We start from the raw sequence: 15,699 nt of genomic DNA on the forward strand, positions 1-15,699 counted from the left end.
ATTTTGTACTAGTGTTGTGATCTATTCAATGGGTCTTTATGTATGAAGTATGTTTTAAGCATTTGGGATATTTTCAATTTGGTGCATAGTATTGCTAAAGAAAAAAATTATCCGCTGCGAATATTGCATAATGTTATATGCATGTTAGGAATATTGCATCTTATATGTCATGAACGGGGGTAGGTAACCTTGTGTTGCATGTCTCGACGCTTCAAATGTCCGTTCGATCCCAAACGGAATTTGAGGGCGTCACAGTTGCATATGTTGCATAAATAAATTAAATAGTATCTGCATATATATATTATCATGGTTGTGGAAAATCCCAAACAACAGATTCAATAGCATATGGCTCTGGTCAGCATATACCTCAAAGAAGCTTGAATAAAACTGTGGCTTCTCTGTGGAAAAGTTGCATGATCTGCTCACAGCAACATCCTTGAGGAGAAGAAGGTCAGTGGTTTCTCTAGCTCAGTGAACTATTCAGGTTGGCTTCTGTATGGCTTGATCCACCATCAGGATTGGTGTTAGTCGGACAGACAGTATAAAAATCACAATGCCCGCATTTCCAACGCTCATCCGGTGGAGTGCAATTGGCTTCTCTCTCTCCCAGCCAAAACTCAAGACAACAATGAATTTGACTCTTGAGCCAATCAGAGTCATATGCAAACAGATCTTCACCAATCACATTATTGTCCTTTTGAAATTCGTATCTGCTCCAAATCAATCAGACAATCAGATAAATATAATGCTTAAAATGAACTGTTCAAGATGGATTAGTTAGTTCACTAGTGTGGACCATCATGGTTGTCTCTCTAATTCACGAGCTATGTTAACCATCCTTTTCGTAAATTAATGTTAACTAATGAGTTCAGAACCCATTCAGTTCTAAGAAAATGTAGAACTGATGAAGTCGGGCACAACTGAGTAGCTCCATAGATGGACAGGGAAGAAAGAAATGGTTAGAAGGCCAAGATCATCAAATGGGATTAGCTCCCACATATTGGGCTTCCCATCCAACATCTTGAAAAGTGTGTTCCAAAGCCCAAAGGAAATATATGCAGAGGTGCTTTTATGAGCAAAACCATCTTCGTGCATTTTTAATGATAGCTCCTATAACTTCAGCTACCTAAAGTATGCAAACAATATTTTTGTTATAATGACATGGAACCTTAATGAGGTAAGGGCTTTTGAACACAGGATGTCCGTCATTTGACAACTAGATTGCACCGGATTAGCAAGCAATAAGAATATAAAGAATTCACCCCGACATTAATTTATATGCTTACCTCACTAAAAGCTGGTCATGAGCAGGGGGCAGCATGCTGCATTTATGCCTAAAGTGTCTTACCATGTCGTCGAGGATCTGTACAGTCGAAGGAAAATAGCAAATTATAAATACAGGTTTGGAACCCTTTTTTATTTTTTTTATATATATATATATATACAAACCTCCTTTGACTCAACATTGTTCACCATTTTACCCTCTTGTCCATAGGATCAAGCCAAGTAATAGGTAATATTTTAGAAAATGAATCAGGTGAAAACGGAAGCAAGGACACATTGTTTTTTGATCTGGTTTCCCAATGAAAATCTAGGCCCCCCCTGAATTTTATGATATGACTTTTCCCGGTAGGCAGTAATACACAAAGTGACGAACAAAACATCAAGGAATATGACATAAGAGGATCTTTACCTTTGCAGGGAAACCTGACTTAGCAGCGTTCTCTCTGATTTCTTCAGATAAGATAGAATAACGATTCAAGGAAAAGAAATTGAAAAAGCGACTGGAGGGGATTTCATCAGTTACTAAGTTGTCCCACAAATACTTGTAGCACATTAGTTGAAGCCTGCCAATTGAAATGTTGATGTCATAAATTTTGTTTAGACAGAGTAGGTCACAGTTGAGCATCTCAATCACTTCTGAAATAGAAGCTGCTGTAATTTTTCATACCTTCCCTTTCTTTTCTGTGGTTCAGCAGGAAGGTAATTTTTCTCACGAGTCTTTGTGTCTACAAATATTGGGTTTCTATCAGATTCAGTTACTGGCATTCGGACCTCATCAATCACTCCCACCATCCAGACACCTTCTACTAAGCCTATCCTGGGAGTATATGGTTCAACACAAGGGAAAAAGAGTTAAAAAAAAAAAAAAGAAATCAATGCTCCATATTTATCTTTGCCTATGAGATATAGAGCGAGGGGGAGAAACTTAAATATAAATGAACATAAAAAATGCTCTCTGACCCGAACAAGCTAATGTGTATATTTTGATCTTATCAAATTTTAGAAAAACATTGCTCCAGGAAAAATAGAGAAGAATAAATGTCTGCCAAAAATAAAAACATTATAATGCATATGAGTGAGCACCAACCCCATTGCTTAATGATTCTATGAATACCAATGGCGGAATCACCAATTGTGTTGAGGGGGCCAACTTTTTTATTGTATAACACGTTTATATAAAAAGTAATTCTAAATACAGGGTGTGCAAGTTATATGCACTCCATTTAAAAAAAAAAAAGAGTCCATCATTAAAAAATAACTTTTTTTATGTGGATCTTATATTTATCTACTTTTTTCAACTGGAGTGGACAAGACTTGTACATGGTCCTAGGACTGAAAACATCAATTCTCTTGTATAAATTAAAAAGAGATTGAAAAATTATAAAAACATAACTATAAACTATTTTTCATATAGAATTATGCATAAAATCTAGGGGTATAAGCTGGTCGGTCCGGACCCAAAAAACCGACCAGACTGGATTGAACCGAACTTTAGTCTGGTTGGTCTTAGTCCTAAAAAATGTGGACCAAAACTATTCGGTTGGTCCCTGGATTTATAAATTTTGGACCAGACCATACCGAACTCCTATATATATTTTTAAAATACTTTTAATAATTTAATCATTTATTTTTATATAGTAATTATATAAGTTAATGATGTAATTTTCATCTAATTTATTAGTATTGACCATATAAAATATTTTTTTAATGAGTTAGTTACATAATCTATATTAATAATTTACTTAATTTTAATATAGTAATTTAAATAAATTTTTTAATTAATTTATTTGGAAAAAAAAAAAAGAAAAAACAAAAAAAATGGGATCGAACTGACCGGACCGATAGTCGACTGAACCGAACAGACCAACTCGATGTTTGATCTAGTCTAGTCCGGGAAAAATGATGGACCGAAAATTTCCGTTCATCACCCTCTAGACTAGACCAGACCGATTTCACCCCTAATAAACTCTAGGGGTTATTATATATGATTTCAAAAGGTGGCCCCCCTTTGGTACAACGTGGCTCCGCCACTGGTAAATTTGTATTCCATGATACTTGAAAGATACATAAACCTTGAGAAGCCAGAAATTAGATTGGGAGATTAACGCATATGATTGAACTTACAATGGCAACTCACGAGTTAATCCTTCAGTCAATAACTGATTTGCACCAATTATAAACTTCATAAGCTTCACAGCCCATTTATCCTCAGCTGAATTGACTTGAACTACCACTTTTTTCACAACCTGCCCAGATTCCAGAAACATAATCAGGACCATACTGTTGTACAAAGTAAATATAGGACATAAAAGGTGACAAATAGAAGAGAGAAAAAAAAAATAAAAAAATAAAAAAAAAGGAAAGGGTATTACTGTTGGTGTCCCTACAATAAAGTATACATTTGGTAAACTAATTAATTATTACTAAATTTTGTTCAACAAAAAACTGTATTATTTTCTGAAAATGATCTGTGAGAATAGGGGTGTCAAAATCGTGTTCACAGGTCGTGTTTAAAGGGAAATGTATGATAGAAGTCTGAGGACCATGAACAGATGATGAAGCCCAAGACTTTTTTAAACACCCTCTTTCTTTGGACAGCTTCTATAGACTTTAATGGGGTTAATTTTCATGATTTTCTTGTATCTTTTTATTCATTCAAGATATGTCCTCTTATATGCTTCTTGTGTACTTGGATAATTTGTTTTACTTATCAAAATAATATTATTATAAACCAAGAGAGAGAAACACCAATATAAGATGTTCTCATATTCTTATATAGATTCAATCTTTGGATTTTTTGGAAACTATTCAAAAAGCAACAATGAAAATCGTATGATCTATAGAGTTTTTAGCCACTAGAGTTCCGGAAGGGACAAGTTTAAAAGATTTTCTAGGTTCTAGAAACAATTTTAGTAGGTACAAATATGCTGTTTGTTGGTACAAGTGTTTCGATTACATATGCTTTATGATGAAAGTAGCTTCTAATTAGACTTCAAATAGTAGATTGCTTTTTCTGGGTAGATTGCTCGATCGAGTGTTTTACATTTAAAAAGTGATTTAATGGGATTCACTACTTCGTAACTAAATAAAGACTTTCTTTTCCAACACCCTCTTCCTCCATAATGTTATCTGTATTCTTTGTCTCGTCGCATGCATTATTTAGTTGCTGACAGTTATTTTTTTCAATGCAAAGTATGAAATAAGTATAAACACATACCTCTTTTTCAAGTTTAGCATGGCGAGCTCTACCTATTTTCATAGCTTCAGTAACTTTTCGACTCAGCTTAAACTCCATTTGTTTTTCGCACCATTCCTTTTGCAAGCATGAAATGAAAATTGAATGTGAGACAAATATGCTTCAAATCAGAACATTTTATAAAACAAAACACAACAGAAGAAATTCAACTTTACAATACACATCACATCACATCTTAAAAGGGCCCAAAAAATGTGAAGCAAGACAAGACATTTAAGCACACAAGAGAGAGAACAAATTTCAAGAAGTTTCTAATTGCAAACACAGCCAGTTTCTATCTAGATAATAGTCCTCCAAAATGCAAAAGCAAAACTGTTAATGGACGGCTTCACGAGACTAGCAATGATTACTTGAAAGTTGAAAACTTAGTGAATAGACGTCTCCTCAACAAGAATATCTATTCCCACCTATGAGCATGAAGTGCATAGGTGCATCCTCATCCATCTTTTATCCTAGTTTACTCTTCTCACATTTGAGCTACATACACATGCGACATTCCTTCTTACGAACTCAGCGAGAGTTGCAAGTACTGGCAGGGCAAGCTCAATTGATTTTGAAGCCTAAAAAACGACAAGTTTAAACGAGACCTATATTTTAGGTCTCAATATTAATTATAAAGTACTTATTTTTAATTTTGTACCTTTATTTTCTTCTATATTTTTCTTAAGTTCTTCATCAAGAATTGGCATGTTTCATGTTTAAACTTTTAATCCCACTATGATTATTTTTTGGATAGGTCATTATCATTATTTTCAATGTCATCATGTATTATTTCATTCTCTTCTTAAGTCTTTTTGACCAATTTCTTGTTGATTTATATGTTGTATGAATTCAATTTCTTGTTTCATGTTCATTAAGGCTCGCTGTTGTGGACGTTGCGAGGACAAAAAAGAAACAAACTTAACAAAGGAGTTTGTTGTTTCATAACTTTCATCAATGTAGATCATATGTAAAAATGCACAAAATCTCTCAAACTCTCATTTCAAACCTTTGTAATACATGCCGTATGTAAGCTTTCTGAGAAAAGTCCCAACAAACCACAAGTTCCATCACGACATATTTCAATGCCAAGCACAAAAGAAGCTTCTCCAAGATCTTTCATCTCAAAATTAGCAGACAACATTTTCTTCGTTTTATGAAGTAATCCCTAGTCACTGCTACCAAGCAAAATGTCATCAACATACAGGATAAGAAAAATAAAGCTTCTTCCACTGGTCTTACGATATATGCACTGGTCAACTGTATTTTCGACAAAATCGAGAGAAGTTACAACTCATCAAACTTCAAATACAATTGTCGAGATGCTTGCTTCAATCCATATAAGGATTTATTTAACTTACACACCCAGTTTTCTTTTTCCTTCACAATAAAACCTTCAAGTTGTCTCATATAAACTTCTTCATAAAGATCTTCATTCCAAAATGTTGTTTTACATCCATCTGATGAAGCTCTAAATCATAGTGTGCCACAAGTGCCATGATAATTCTAAAAGAATCCTTTGATGAAACTGGTGAAAATTTTTTATTATAATCGATGCCCTCTCGTTGTGTAAACCCTTTTGCAACTAATCTTGTCTTCTTTCGTTCAACATTCCCTTTTGAGTCTAATTTACTCTTGAAAATTTACTTGTTGTCAATAGCCTTGGCATTTTGGGGAAGTTCAACAAGTTCCCAGATTTTATTCTTTTCCATAGAATTCATTTCATCTTCCATAGCACTTGACCATTTATCTGACTCTGGACATGTCAAGGCTTGCTTAAAAATAACAGGATCAACTATATGCCCAATATTAAAATCACTCTCTAATAAATAGACAATGTAATCATTTGGCAATGCAAATCTTCTTTCTCTTTGCGATCTTCTGACTTGTGGCTCAGAAACTGACTCAATCACTGTTGGAATTTCTTCTTGTTGCCTAAGTTTTTCACTAACAATTTTAGTTGGTTGAGAGACAACTCTTTATTGTATGATAGGAACTAGAACAACAACCGGATTAGATCAACAAAAGGATTCTTCAATACAGAACTCCCACTGTCACCAACATCATTCTTAAAAAATTTAGTTGTAATGGACTCAACAATTCTGGTGCCACAATTAGGACAATAGAACTTATATCCTTTTGATCTATCTGGGTACCTAATCAAATAACCATGAGTAGATTTTGGGTCTAATTTCTTTTCAAGAGGATTATAAATCCTAACCTCAGCTGGACATCCCCAAATTCTAAAATGAGCCAGACTTGGCTTACGACCTGTCCATAATTTAATAGGAGTTTTTGAAACAGATTTACTGGGAACCTTGTTTAAAATGTATATAGCAGTTTTTAAAGCTTCATCCCATAGATATTCTGAAAAATTTGTTCTGCTCATCATACTTCTAACCATGTCCTTAAGAGTCCAATTTCATCTTTTAGAAACACCATTCTGCTCGGGCATCCCAGGCATTGTGTATTGAGGCACTATTCCACATCCTTGTAAAAATTTTACAAAATCGCCCATGTTTTAACCAGATTCATCATATTTTCCATAATACTCACTAACATGATTAGATCTCACTATTTTAATACTTTTCCTATATTGTTTCTCTACTTCCATTTTGAATATCTTAAGTTTCTCAAGAGGAAGAGATTTATCATCAATTAGATAAACATATCCACATTGTGAGAAATCATCAATAAAAGTTATGAAATACTTATTTCCACATATGGTAGAAGATAAAGGTCCATTAATGTCGGTATGTATTAAGTCCAAAATGTCGTCGCTCCTAGTAGAACCCTTCCTTGTGGATTTAGTCAAATTTCCTCTTATACAGTCCATACAGGTCTTAAAATCTGAAAAATCTAGGGAGGGAAGTAACTCAACTTTTATTAATCTCTCCATTCTTTCCTTTGAAATGTACCCTAATCTCTTGTGCCATAACATAGAAGATGATTCACAAATTGAAGACCTTTTCTTCGCCAAACGACATTCTATATAAACCAAAAGAGACTTTACTAAAAGAAGTCAAAGACATTCTATATAAACCATCACATAAGAGACCATTTCTAACCAAACGAGAATCATAAAACAATTCAACCTTTCCATTACCAAACTTAAAGGAAAAACCAGAATGATCAAGTTTTGGTATAGAAATTAAATTCCATCTCATTTTCGGTACAAAATTTGTATTCTCCAAAACAAGAGAAAAACCAAAATCCAAAGATAATTTTACTACTCCTATAAACTCGACCTTCACTTGTACTCCATTCCAAACACACAAGCTCACTTCATTCTCACTTGGCCTCCGTTTGCTTATGAACCACTGCAAGGAATTTGTAATATGAATACTTGCACTTGAGTCTATCCACCAAGAATTTAAAGGTACATCTACTAAAGAAGACTCAAAGCAAACTAAGGCCAAGGAGGTACCTGACGAGTTCTTCTTCTTCTTCTTCTTCTCTAGCCAAACCTTAAACTTAAAACAATACTTTTGCCAATGACCTTTCTTTTTACAAAATGTACATTGATCATTTTTCATTACAGCTTCTTTAGGACCACTAGAGGTTTGACCTCCAAACCTTTTATTCTGCTAATTGTGGTGTGATTTATTGCCTTTATGAAACTTGGACTTATAATTATGAGAAGACCCCTTGTTCTGTTGTGACTGAAAAGCCAATTGCACAATTTCAACAGTCTCACGATACATCCTACACTTCTCTTGGGCACATACTACAATTAAATCATTTAAATCCCATTTATCTCTTTGAGTATTATAAGCAACCTTTAGCTGATTGAACTGGCTAGGAAGGCTAATTAAGAACATGATAAACCAGAAAAGGCTCTGGAATGGAAATTTTGAGGGCTTCTAACTTAGAGGATATATGAATCATTTTCATAATGTACTCCCTAATTCCACTTGAACCATCATATTTCATAGTCATCAATCTATCCATCAGGTCTCCAGGTTCAGCTTTATCTGATTCAACAAACCTTTGTCTTATGGCATCCAAAAAGTTTTTAGCACTATCATTGTCTACAATAGCTCCCATAATGAAATCAGATATAGATTGTTTGATGATCTTTAAACAAAGCATGTTTGCCCTATCTCACTTTTGATACTCAGCCACATATTCAGCAGTGCTCCTATCAGTAGGTTTTGAAGGTTGCTCATCCAAACCCAAAAGACCAAGTGCTATTTCTATATCTCGTTTTCATCTCATATGATTATTTCCAGTCAAAGTTTCAAAACCAGACAATTGACTTGAAAGAGAGAAGGCACTCAAAATTGTGGAAACATAGAATAATACATTTTATTTAATCATCATCCAAACATAATGCATGCAATCAATGGATGATAACATATCTATCTAATTACTATGGGCAATTAATTAGACAATTTGTAATTAAGCTCAAAACCATATGAGCTTCATTACGGGAAGAGCCTTGGTGCATCATTGTAAAGTCACATTTGGCCTGACTAAACAACATGCTATAATGAAGAAAATTAATAAAATTACATTAGTTTTTGAAATACCATCACCTTTAGGCAGAAGGAAATTTCTAGACTAATGCAATCTCATTAACTATTTCTCACCATTTTTTAAAATATTATACACAACACCACATTTGGGTAAGATGTTATGTGCAATAAATTAGAAAATAAAGATATCTTTTTTTTTAAATGAATAAATATCAATGAGTGTGTCACTTTGGCGGCTACCACCCACTAATATTTCAAAAGATTTCTCTTAATAAGAATAGTCATAATGCCCATAAAAAATCAATCAAAAAACAACAATTATAATCATCAACTTGACACAATCAAAGTCAAAGTTCAAGTATGATTGAGAGACAAAAACAGTGTAAATGGGTCGAGCATATAAGACAACATATGTCTAGAATTAAATATGAACTCAAAAACATGTATTTTCAAAAGAATGCTTATAGCAAGTCATAAAATAAATATGAATCCACATACACGCTTAAAGAGAGTACATATATACACAGATCTTATAAGATATTGAATATTCACTAGAAAATTTATCATAATATTCAGTACACTATAGCCCCTCGAAAAATATGTAAATAATATTCAAAATTATAAGACAATGTCTTATGATGGTACAAAACTTTTTCAAAAAATATAGAAAACTTTAATAGGGCGAGTAAATAAAAACTGGAAGAAGAAAGAAGCAAAAAGTAATTTCACTGTAGCTTCACGCGCCACCTGCTGCGTGTGGGAAACATCTTGGCTAGAGGAGAATTCATCTTCAACCTCCAGCCGGGTCAAAAAACGGGTCGTGGGTTTGTAAACTGGGTCAATAGGCTTTCAAAATCTCAATTTCTTGCAATTCTTGAGTCAAAAAATAAAATTTATTTAGGGGAAAAAATATTGAGTGCCCGAAAAATACATATATAGTGTTTTAAAACAATGTGTATTCATGTTTGATGTAGATTAATCAAACTTTGAAATGGGTATGAACCCTAGTTTTGTAAAACTCAAAACCTGCAACAACCAACGAAATTGGAGTATCTAAAACAAATAAACAACATCCCATAAAATATTTTGATATAATTTTGATAAATTTGATCAGTTATTTATGGAATTCGATTTTCTTTTCAATAAAAAGGTTCCGAAAATTTAAAAAAAAAATTGAATCCATAAAACACAACTATAAGGCCCGATTAATATATCAAAAGAACAAGGAGATTGAGAGAAACAAAAGCCCCAATATTTTGAAGATTTGCAATAAACGAGTTTCAACAAAAATGATTTTGAGTATTCGGTTTGTATAAGAAAGATAGAACCAAAATTACAAACTCACGAACACCTTCTTATTCAACAGATTCTAATCCTAGCATGGTGGCTCTGATACCAAATGTGAAAAAATAGAAAGGATGCTAGAAGTAAGAATCTGAATGGACGAAAATTGATAAGATGAACGAACTTGAGGAAGACATTGTTAAAGAAATAATAGAAGACTAAATCTTCCTCTCCTTGATCCTCCAAAATATTAGCTTTCAATAGGGCAAACTAAAACGTACGGAGAGGATAGGAGACTTAGCCATTTATATGGAAACTTTTTTGGAGTCCTCCCATAAAGACTCAAATCCCAAAGGGTTTAAGAAATTTTTAGAATAAAAACCTTTAAACTTCTAGGCTTACATACATAATATACCACATTTAAATAGGATATAATCCCATATTACTAAGGTGCAATAAACCCCAAATGATCACTTAACTTAATGGGTTTAACCAAAGTACCATTGTGAGCAATATATATATCTAACCCATTTTTATAAAACATGCAATCAAATGTAGCCCATATTTGTAATTATTCTAACGGTTCTCATATTCTTATATAGATTCAATTTTTGGAGTTCTTGGAAACTATTCAAAAACAACAATGAAAATCTGTATGACCTGTAGAGTTTTTAGCTACTAGAGTTCCAGAAGGGACAAGTTTAAAAGATTTTATATGTTCTAACAACAATTACAGTAGGTACAGATATGCGCTGTTTGTTGGTACAAGTGTTTCGATTACATATGCTTTATGATAAAAGTAGCTTGTAATTAGTGTTCAAATAGTAGATTGATTTTTCTAGATAGATTGCTTGATCGAGTGTTTTACATTTAAAGAGTGATTTATGTTGGGACTTTGGACCTCCCAAATTCACCCCCCAAGATCTACCATTTGTAGGACTAACAAAAAAAATAAAGAAATAATAACAACATAAGATATTCATGTGGAAACTTCAAAAAAGGAGAAAAACCACTAGACCCTGAGAAGAAAATTCACTGTGTGAAAAATTATTACAATCACATAATTTTTCTCCTCAATCCAAACACATCCATAAAGCTTTTCCCACTAGCAAAACTTTAACTCTCATCTCTTCCCATTTTACAAAAATGGACAACAGATGAATTTAACTAGAGTCAAAAGTTACTAATTAAGCATTTGACTAGTGCACTTAAACTAAGGAACCCAAGCCTCCTTATATAGGCTTGCAAATGTTCTCCTCCTTCACTTTCTACTCATGTGGGACTTAACTAAAGGAGCAAAAATGTCAACAATCTCCACTTTGCAACTTTGACTGGTCTTAAAGCCAAGCTCCACCTTAATGAAGATCTTCATAGCTTGCTATCATACTTCACCATAAAAGTATACTCACTCAGAATAAACAAATTCTAAATATTTCACTTCGGCCCATGTTGAAAAACAACATTGCTGAAAATTATGGTATAACTTCCACATTTGGCTCTCCTAGAAGTTCATCAGCCATTTACATGAATTTCCACCACACACCCTGCATCAATGCCAAACCAATGCCTGTGTTCAAACTTGTGGACCTGCTAACATTAACACATCCTCTATCATAGCAATTTTGAGAATTAGCAGCATGCCATGAGGATGTACATATCTCTTTTTTCATGGAAAGAGACACAACGTCAGCATCAATACAAGTATCTCCATTTACTCATTTGGAGCTACTTGCTGAATCCGCTCCTTATATTAGCCGTTTCACCAGTCGCTAGTATCACTGTTGACTTTAGAGGTTGATCTGCCCTTCAACGCCTTGTATAAACAAATTTTTCCACCTCAAATCTAATAGGATTTGAAATCCTACTTCCTGACATTGCTCTGATGAATTTTCCGTAGAAATGAATAGTACCTCACAAAGTAAGTTCTCAGGAAAGATTGGAGGGTCACAATGGACACACTTAAAATTTTCAATCTCTTAGACAGGACCTCCTTAGACTGTACGTATTTATACCACCACACTAAAGCTCCACTTCACAAAAAGAACCTAATGGCTCTGATATCAATTGTTGAAAATTTGGATCTCCCAAATTCATCCCCATACAATTTATCCTTTGCAGGAATAACAAGAAAAATAAAAAAATAATAACAATACAAGATATTTACGTTGAAACTCTGAAACAGGAGAAAAATCACTAGACACAGAGAAGAAAATTCACTATGTGAAAAATTATTACAATCACACAATTTTTCTCCTCACCCAAAACACACCCACAAAGCTTTCCCCACTAGCACAATTTTAACTTACACCTCTTTCCATTTTACAAAAATGGACAACAGATGAATTTAACTAGAGTCAAAAGTTACTAGTTAATCATTTGACTGGTGCACTTAAACTAAGGAACCCGTGCCTCATCACATAGGCTTGCAAATGTGCTCCTCCTTCACTTCCCACCCATGTGGGACTTAAGTAAAGGATAGAAATGTCAACAATTTAATGGGATTCACTACTTTGTGACCAAATAAAGACTTTCTTTTCCAACACCTTCCTCCACAATTTATCTGTATTCGTTGTCTCGTCGCATGCATTATTTAGTTGCTGACAATTATTTTTTTCAGGAAAAAGTATGAAATAAGTATAAACACATACCTCTTTTTCAAGTTTAGCATGGCGAGCTCTACCTATTTTCATAGCTTCAGTAACTTTTCGACTCAGCTTAAACTCCATTTGTTTTTCGCACCATTCCTTTTGCAAGCATGAAATGAAAATTGAATGTGAGACAAATATGCTTCAAATCAGAACATTTTATAAAACAAAACACAACAGAAGAAATTCAACTTTACAATACACATCACATCACATCTTAAAAGGGCCCAAAAAATGTGAAGCAAGACAAGACATTTAAGCACACAAGAGAGAGAACAAATTTCAAGAAGTTTCTAATTGCAAACACAGCCAGTTTCTATCTAGATAATAGTCCTCCAAAATGCAAAAGCAAAACTGTTAATGGACGGCTTCACGAGACTAGCAATGATTACTTGAAAGTTGAAAACTTAGTGAATAGACGTCTCCTCAACAAGAATATCTATTCCCACCTATGAGCATGAAGGGCATAGGTGCATCCTCATCCATCTTTTATCCTAGTTTACTCTTCTCACATTTGAGCGACATACGCATGTGACATTCCTTCTTACGAACTCAGCAAGAGTTGCAAGTACTGGTAGGGCAAGCTTAATTGATTTTGAAGCCTAAAAGACAGACAAGTTTAAACGAGACCTATATTTTAGGTCTCAATATTAATAATAAAGTATTTATTTTTAATTTTTGTACCTTTATTTTCTCCTATATTTTTCTTAAGTTCTTCATCAAGAATTGGCATGTTTTATGTTTAAACTTTTAACCCCACTATGATTACTTTTTGGATAGGTCATTATCATTATTTTCAATGTCATCGTTTTGTTGTATTATTTCATTCTCTTCTTAACTCTTTTTGATGAATTTCTTGTTGATTTATATGTTGTATGAATTCAATTTCTTGTTTCATGTTCATTAAGGCTCGCTGTTGTAGACATTGCGAGGAAAAGAAAGAAAGAGACTTAACAAAGGACTTTGTTGTTTCATAACTTTCATCAATGTAGATCAGATGTAAAAATGCACAAAATCTCTTAGACTCTCATTCGCTCGATATGGATAAATATAAACAAAGTATTTCATCCTTATCTCCATAGTCATCAAGCTCTTCAGTTTGTCACTAGCGATGATATGTTGTCTGTACCTTGAGTCAATAGTTGATGGGTGCGAAAGGATGACGAAGGGGAGGCGGAATGGAGAGGCAGGAGGAGAGAACGATGATATTTCTCTTCATTTCAAGTGCTAGGCCCTCGTTTGTTTATGCAGACCATTTCATCTCGTCTCGTAAAACTCCGTTCTTTCTTTCTTTCTTTCTTTCTTTCTTTCTTTCTTTTTTTTTTTTCTTTTTTTTTTTTCTTTTTTTAAATCTCTTTGGTATCTATGTAGTGCTCAACATCTCGAGTAAGAAACCAAAGAATACGGTACAGGAAAGGGGGAAAAAGAAAATCATTTCCTTTGAAAGCAAGTGAATAAGATGTACCAGGGCCTCCTCTAAGAGTTATTATTACATGCTAACATTTTACGAACTGCATTCACAGAGCTGAGATTGCAGTGGTTGTTAATGGAGGTTGCAAAAATCTTCCTATATTTATTTCATATAAGCTATCTACGAATAGCGTTAATGACCACTTAAAGCAAACCCATTTCCCAGAGCCTAAAACGAAAGCAAACAAGACATATAGAATAAACATGTTACCGTTCCAGTAATGTCACTGACAAACAACCCGGTTTTGCTCCTAAATCGACGCAAAAAGGACTCGGCCACTCTTCTCTTCTTCTGGTTTCTCCCAAGACTGAATGAATCCTCAATATCGGATTCTGCACCAAATGACAATCTCCTCCTGGCTAGGGAAGTGATTGATTGAATGGAGTTCGACTTTTTCTGGAACGGAGAGGGCGAACTAGCTGCTGGGGCTACAGAGGAAGTGAGAGAGGGGGGAGTGGCTGCTATGGCAGCATCGATGAGATCAATTTCTTCTTCTCTCACGAACTCCATTTTAGACAGGAAAGTGATTGACGGTAAAGGATTCGCGTTTCTCTGAAACTGAAGGGGTGAACTAGTTCCTGGGGACAGCGAGGAGGTGAGGGGAGAAGACTTCGAGTTTCTCCGAAACTGACGTGAGGAACTAGTTTCAGGGGTTGCAGGGGCCGGCGAGGAAGTGAGAGAGGAGCGAGTGGTGGCTAAGGAAGCTTTTAGGAGAGCCATTTCTTCTTCCCTCACGAGCTCCATTTTGGATGGCAAAGTGATTGATTGAGAAGACATCGAGTTTCTCCGAAACTGACGTGAGGAACTAGTTTCAGGGGTTGCAGGGGCCGGCGAGGAAGTGAGAGAGGAGTGAGCAGCGGCTACGGCATCATCGATGAGAGCCATTTCTTCTTCACTCACGAGCTGCATTTTGGATGGCAAAGTGATTGATTGAGAAGACTTCGAGTTTCTCCGAAACTGACGTGAGGAACTAGTTTCAGGGGTTGCAGGGGCCGGCGAAGAAGTTTTAGAGGCGTGAGCAACGGCTAAGGCAGCATCGATGAGGGCCATTTCTTCCTCGCTCACGAGCTCGATGGGAATGTCAAGACAACTGTTGTAGTTGCTGCAAGAAGTGTCACCGGGTGACTCGAGGAACGAGTCGGAGGGGCGTGAATGGTTCTTCATTCCGGGACATCCGAGGAGCTCGGTAGAGACAAATGACAGTTGAGGTCTCCAAGCTCAGGGAAGAGTCGCTGGTGAATCTTCCGCAGCTTTGTCGTAAGCTCGGAATCTTTTTAACATGAATAATGCTTTTGGATCCGA

The 15,699-nt window shown here is 34.9% G+C and overlaps 1 protein-coding gene across 1 annotated transcript; it reads right to left on the minus strand.

The window, feature by feature from the left end:
* Positions 1-273: 273 nt before the first annotated feature.
* Positions 274-15,699, minus strand: LOC122291469 (exonuclease V, chloroplastic-like). Its single transcript, XM_043099196.1, has 8 exons — positions 14,608-15,699; positions 12,930-13,025; positions 4,502-4,597; positions 3,409-3,530; positions 1,952-2,101; positions 1,694-1,847; positions 1,287-1,363; positions 274-710 (listed from the first exon to the last, which is right to left on the minus strand). Exons 1-8 carry the CDS (start codon positions 15,559-15,561, stop codon positions 464-466), a joined length of 1,896 nt encoding a protein of 631 aa, XP_042955130.1. The 5' UTR covers positions 15,562-15,699; the 3' UTR covers positions 274-463.

The sequence above is a fragment of the Carya illinoinensis genome, chromosome 13 (genome assembly GCF_018687715.1).
Source record: "Carya illinoinensis cultivar Pawnee chromosome 13, C.illinoinensisPawnee_v1, whole genome shotgun sequence".
NCBI classification, from domain to species: Eukaryota; Viridiplantae; Streptophyta; class Magnoliopsida; order Fagales; family Juglandaceae; genus Carya; species Carya illinoinensis.